The sequence below is a fragment of the Eumetopias jubatus genome, unplaced genomic scaffold (assembly GCF_037043125.1).
Source record: "Eumetopias jubatus isolate StellerSeaLion01/CBP00866 unplaced genomic scaffold, mEumJub1_p1.0 scaffold_10, whole genome shotgun sequence".
Lineage (NCBI taxonomy): Eukaryota > Metazoa > Chordata > Mammalia > Carnivora > Otariidae > Eumetopias > Eumetopias jubatus.
Window position 1 is genome coordinate 107,693,882 of NW_028274816.1, and position 6,805 is coordinate 107,700,686.

A 6,805-nucleotide genomic window follows, 5' to 3' on the forward strand; every position below is an offset into this window, starting at 1 on the left:
TTTTGCCCCTAGTCTGAGGTTTACCCTTCCAAGGAAAACAGGAGAAAAAGTTGAGATTTACTTTTTCCATTCTTAATTCGCAGTTGAGTTGAATTTTAATTTTCTCCTTTTGGAAAAACAACTCTGAGATGGCATATATATTACTTTTCTTAGCAAAGCACCAAAGTTCAGTACTTGGATTGAGATCTGAGATCTACTTTCTTTCATTGGGCTTGTTCCTCTTAGGTATTCAAATATGTACATATGTAAGTAATCTTTTGCATTAAAAAAATCTATAGTTGGAGAAACATGCCTATTAAGTGTTCAGCTTTTTTCACCCTTTGCAGTTACTGTTTTTACTTTTTATCTTCATAATTTACTTCATGTGAACACAGTTTTTGTGTACTATCTTCGTACCTTTCCCATTGCTTTTTGATGTTCCTTACCCAGAATGAAACTTACTTAAATCTTAGATCCTGTGGTGATTTGGAGTGGCCCGTACTTAGTAGCTTCTCACTAGTTGGAGAGAATATGCCTACTGTTTTCCCCTCTTGCTTTCTCGTAATTCCTTGTACGGTCCTCTCCCTCCTTCATAAATTATAAATTTTATCCCTCTAACTCATCAAACTGTGTTACTTGCAGTCTGTGGGAAATAATTGTCTTTTCATCTCTCAGTTGTTTCACTTTTCAAAATGTCATGTATGTATTGTATTTTACTTTAAAATCCACGATCAATGTCTTCTTTTATGGCAGAAAAGAGGGGATCTGATGATAAAAAAAGTAGTGTGAAGTCCAGTAGTCGAGAAAAACAGAGTGAAGACACAAACACTGAATCAAAGGAAAGTGATACTAAGAATGAGGTCAATGGGACCAGTGAAGACATTAAATCTGAAGGTGACACTCAGTCCAATTAAAACTGATCTGATAAGACCTCAGATCAGACAGAGGTAAGTGTATTGTTTCTCACTTTGATTAGGGCTTTTTGTTACTGTTTGACAGTGCAGCGTAAGTATGCACAGATGAAGATGGAGCTAAGCCGAGTAAGAAGACATACAAAAGCATCTTCTGAAGGAAAAGACAGTGTAGTCCTGCAAAACATTTTGAGGTACATTGTTTTGTCTCAGCTATTTTGTAGCAGACTCGTGCCCCCATTAGTGTGCCTCTTTGGAAATTATTGCCCACGTTTGTAATATAGTCGCCATTGAAAGTTAATTATCCTTTTTTTTAGGGATTTTGCTGTCATTTCTTTTTTTTTCTTTTTTTTAATAAAAAGGTTGAACTGTTTTTTTTTTTTTTCTTTTTGGTATTAAGTCCATCTTGTGTTGGTACATTGGCAGAGACATATGCTTTAAAAACTTAAATATTTCTGAGGCACATGTTGGACTACTTTGTTTTAATTAAACTGCTAGTATTTATTTGTCAAGGATGTTTCTAGTTTTTTGCTTTATTGCCTTGCATTCTAATGCAGTTTGTTCTGTAACTCGAGAGCCAGTAGCATTGGATTGATGGAAGTGTAGGGTTTATGAATTATTGCAGCTGACTACCATACCTCACACAGCGTTGGTGTTGTGAGCGGCCCATGAAAAGCCAAATTAAAAATCAAGGATTCAGTCAAACTAAGCAGGTACTCATGCCAGGTACTCCTTTCTCTACCCACATCCATGTTTGAATGCTATTGCCTGTGATCTTTACGCTTAACTGTTGTGTATCTTTTTTGTTCTTTACAAGAAGCACAGAGGGGTTTTTTGTGTATTGCGTGAAAACTTAATAAATCATATGTTAACAGAATGGAATTTTTTTTCAACTGTATGTAGGGATGCAGTGGTGCCCAGAATTAGATATCTTTAAAGAATTTTAAATACAATAAACACTTCATATTATTCGCCTTGTTACATTCAATGCAATTCTCAAGTCTTTAAGAGGTATGTGTTTAATATTTCCTACGGTGTAGGAGCATTTGCAGTCAGCCATAGGTACGTAGGCATAGTCACTGGCTGATAACGTTTAAAGCAGCAGTGAGTAGCAGGGACAGATACCTTCAATCTCTGAAACACCAAGAACTGATGAATCGGATAGAATGAATTTGGGTTTTTAAAGAACTATTAAAAGTTAGGTTTTATAAGAGTTCTTAAAACCTATAAACTATTCATTCTTTGGGCTAGTGGCTTGGGATAAAATAAATAAATGAAAGGGAGTACCAATTAGTTGGTTTGTCAATGTCTTTCTTCTCCTAGGACAGCAATATAGTGTTCCGTGTGTGAGCCATTCACACATAGGCAAGCATACACAGGCACAAGGCTTTAAGTCCACACTGATGCCTTGAGAATTAAGAAGAATACAAACATTCCATATACATATATTAATTAGCAGTTAGTGACTGGGCCAACACTTAGTCATAAAAATTTGCCTTTTACATGTTGTCTAATTATCATTTTTCCCCAAATTTTGCATTGTAGGACTACTGTTGGAAGATTTTTGGAAGAAAACTGAAAAACGGCATAAAGTGAAGATCGACATTAAAATGAGGTGAAAGAAAACTATAGTGGCATAGAAAAAGTATAATGCTCAGTTAGTTGTTTTTTGTTTTTTTTTGTTTTTTTTTATTAAAAATTAATTCAGGACTGATGTGACCTTACCAGATTTCAGAACATGTGTTGATAGTATATATATGCCACTGAATACTTAGGTCCTGTATCATATTTTTTTTCCTTTAAGACTTTTTAAGAAATATCACCTAAACATGTGGCTTGCTCAGTGTTTAATTGCAAGTTTTCATTCTTGGACTTTGAAAACAGGATTAAACGTTAGTATTTGTGTGAATCAGACTAAGTGGGATTCCATTTTTACAACTCTGCTATACCTAGCCTTTGGATTTAGAAGTGAAAATAAAGTATCTCTGACTTTCTGTTACAAATTTGATTGTCTCTGTCATTGAAAAGTTTTAGTATTAATCTTTTTCTAATAAAGTTATTGACTCTGAACTAGTCCCTTGTTTTAAATATGAGGTGCACTGTTACTAGAGGTGTTGGTGTACAGTTTTATCTGATTGTTCTGTTTAAGACTAACTTTTATAGAATTTTCGCAGTTTAAATGTTTTAAATAATGGTGCTTCAATTTTGGGTGGTTATGAATAAATTTGAATTCTGCTTTTAATAGCAAAGGTGTACAGTGAACTAGAATATATTTTTACATCCCTGAGAGATTCCTTTAGTAGTAGAAAATTCAAAATATCCTTCTGATGAACACTATCCTCTAGCAGTGAAATAATGATGTAGAAGAGCATTCAGGAATTTTTAACTAGCTTTTGGTCTTTGTTTTAAATCCTGTATCAAGATTTCTTTTAACCTGGTCTTGTCAGATTACAGATGTATTCATTTCTGTGTGTGGGGTGTGTAATACACATAATAAGGATTTATCTTAAAAACTAATGCTTAAGCAGGTAATTTTTTTTTCCACACACAGCTAATTTGGCAGCATGTTTCTATCTATAGTCAGCTTTAGCGGCTGTATAAAAGTATCTCCAGTTACATGTATCATAGCAATTCTTTGTGAATTATAGTTTTCAAATCTTGCTGTCCATTTATAGGTAGTGAAACCAGGTAATTGGGTTAAATGACTTATACAAGGTCACAATGCTCCATGTTGATAAGAGAGCTAGGCCGTGGAACCTGGGTCTCTGCCTCTTGGTCCAGTGCCTCACTATTATGCCACTGTATTCATTCTAATGGACATGATGAACTGTCACAGAATTTACTAAAATACCCTCCACCAAGCTTTGGAAAGTAATGAAAACTACCACCTCAGAGGTAGCATAGAGCACTCCTGGCTTACCAGTTGATCCTGGAGATTGCAGCAGGAGGTGAATGGGTTATCTCTGACTTTGTCAGGATTAAGTTGAGATGTGAAACAATCCAACACAAGGTCAGCCTAGCATGGCTTTGTGTAGTTTGACAAGATTGTGGTTGTAAGAGTAAAAGGACTTAAAGTGCTAGTTTGCCATATTCTATTATTCAGTATCAAGAAGAACAGAAAACAATTTGCTGAAGTATTAAGGCACTGAATTGTTAAGGAATTAAAATGCCAGATTTGTTCTGCCTCATCTAGAGTCAGTAGCTAACTTATGTCAGTGAGGTACAGTACGTAAGTTCAGGAAAAGTTGTCATCTTCATGATTGTGCAGACACCTCGGTGGGTTGATCATGATTGAAGTTCTGTAGGATTTGAGGGAGAGGCCTGGCATCTTAGGGTCGCCATGACTAAGGTCTGGTTTTAGTTGGAGATCCAAGTTGGGTTGCCCTCAACACCCCAAATTTAACCAGGTTCAAGAGGAAATGATTCTTACCGAGCTCATAAGAACCCAATATAGAGGCTGTGTGCTAATTGAATTTACTATGAGAGATACACGTTGCCTTGAGGGCCAAACAAACAGTTGTCAGAGGGTCAGGTGTATTTTCTCTGTGAAAAGCCTTTGAGGGGCATAAGATTTTATTACTCAGAAGATTACTTGGTAAGATTGGAATGGGATCAGAGCAATCAGGTTTTTTTTAACTTTTTATTTTGGAAAACTTAAGACCTACATAAATGCAGAACAACAGTATAATTAGCCTCTATTAAATAAACTCACCACTAGTAAGATTCAATGGCCAGTCTTATATGTGTATGTGCATGTGTGTATGTATCCCCTGCCTATCATTTTCAAGCAAGTCTCAGACATACTGTTTAATCTGTAAATATTTCAGCATGTATTTCTAAAAGTAAAAAAATTAAGCAAGTTCATTAATGAAAATAAATGGGATGAACTTTTAATTGGCTGGAGTCCTCAACTGTAGTATTGGTCTGGTAGCTTACTTTCCATTGTATGTCTCAAGGGGACCAGGTAATGAGTCTGCTGCTCTGGCATCCTCCCTTCTGCGTAGCATCACCTCCTGTTTTGTTAACACATTTTTCCTTCAGACAGATCACAGTATATTTACAGTTGACCCTGAAACAGGGAGGTTAGGGGTGCCAGCCTCCCCCCACCAACCCCCATTGAGCCAAATCCACCTATATTTGACTTCCCCAAAACTAATAAGCCTACTGTTGACCAGAAGCCTTACCTATAACATAGTCAATACGTATTTTGCATATGTATTACATACTGCATGCTTGCTTACAATAGAGTAAGCTAGAGAAAAAGTTAAAATCCTAAGAGAATACATTTATAGTACTTGGCTGTAGAAAATCCCTGTATAAGTGGGCCCATGCAGTTCAAATTCATGTTCAAGAGTCAGCTGTATTTTTCAGTTTGGATTAAAACCCATTTCTTGCCTTCTTTAGGTTATAATAAACTAGTCATATTTCAGCTTCGATATTTATCTTCTCTCCTTATACATTACACCTGCAGGCAATCTGTCTGGTTTCTTCAGTATATAGTTAGTGTCACAGAGGACAAACCACCCTATTTCCAAGGCCTGAGAAAACTGACTACATACAGGTTGTTAGCCACCTTCTGATTAGTTTCTAGAGATGTTACAACGGAACAGTGTAGGGTGGGAGTTTTGAGCTTGCATCCATTCTGTGCTTTTAAAAATACCTTTTAGATGGGCTGTGTGAATATTTTTAAGCATTATTCTAAAGTGCATGAAACAAAAGGAAAACACTTGAGAATTGTGTATATTTTCTGTGGGATGGGACTTCGTTCAGGGCCTATTTTCACGTGTGAGTTCAGACTGATTTTTAGTTGTTTATGAAAGAACCACAGGTGACTACTTTTAAAGAATTTTATGTTATAATTGTAATGCTTGTACATGGTTCAAAAAACAACAGAAGTGTTAAGTGATCTCTCTGTCCCTTTTCCTGTCCCTCTGTTCTTCCTCTCCAGGAGCTACTGTTAACAGCTATTCTTTCTGGAGGGAGGTGGGTGGTGGGGGATGTAAGCATATATGTATAGACGTTTTTTTATATATGAAGTACACCATATGTTTTGAATCTTGCTGTTTTCACTCCGTATATTTAGAAACATTTGAGATCTAGGAGACTGCCCTTTTAAGTTTTAACATGTAGTTTTTTAAAAATACATTTCAAGTAAACCAAAGCAGAGAAGTCAATGTGTTTTTCATTGTTGTATCAGATTTTTAAATTTCCTACTTTGAAAATGCAGTTTGAGAGTCATAGTTGATCTGTTTCTTCTCAGCCCTCCCAAGTAGCTCAGTTGTCAGCAGATTTAAGAATGTTTAGAAGCAGCGGCTTTGGGAAGTAGTTTGGCATAAATGGCCGTGCCCTAACTTCTCATGTGGCTATTGCACTCCTAGATACATACCCTAGAGAAACTCTTATACATGTGTGTCAGGACGCGGATGTGAAAATGTCATAACAGCGTTGTTTGTAATAGGAAGAAAAGGAAAACAAAAAACTGGAAAGACCCCGCCTGTCCTTCAGCAGTCCACTGGATAGATTCCGTGGCCTGTTCCTACAGTGGAATTGCACAGAAGTTAGACTGAGCTACAGCTACACGTGTGAACACAGATGGATCTTGGTGGTTGGAAAAGCAAGTTGCAGAAGAATACATCCACTATGGTTCCATTTCTGTGAAGGTCAAAATCAAGCTGTTAAATCTATGGTAAATGAAAGAAAAGCAAGGAAATGATTAACATGAAATTCAGTGTTACCTCTTGCATCAGAGGGATGGACGGACGGAGGGAGAGGAGACCGTGGAGGGCAAGGAACAGCCTTCGGAGGAACTGCTGACAATGCTTTGTTGCTAAAGCTGGGTGGGCGGTTTCTTTTTTAAACTGTATGTTTATGTGCTTTTGTATGTATGGTATTTCTTAATAAAATTTAAATTTAAA

At 36.5% G+C, this 6,805-nt stretch overlaps 1 protein-coding gene across 11 annotated transcripts in view; it reads left to right on the forward strand.

Moving 5' to 3' along the window:
* LUC7L3 (LUC7 like 3 pre-mRNA splicing factor) overlaps nt 1–6,805 on the forward strand; it is a 30,594-nt gene extending 23,789 nt beyond the window's left edge. For 3 of the 11 annotated variants that reach the window (XM_028091357.2, XM_028091362.2, XM_088028329.1), the window contains 2 exons: nt 733–873; nt 979–2,893. In XM_028091357.2, the coding sequence (XP_027947158.1) occupies nt 733–873; nt 979–1,169 (332 nt within the window). In that variant the 3' untranslated portion in view covers nt 1,170–2,893. Of the gene's footprint in view, nt 1–732; nt 2,894–6,268 lie in introns of those variants that run through there. The other 8 variants (XM_088028327.1, XM_088028328.1, XR_015769353.1 and 5 more) reach the window with 8 other exon arrangements.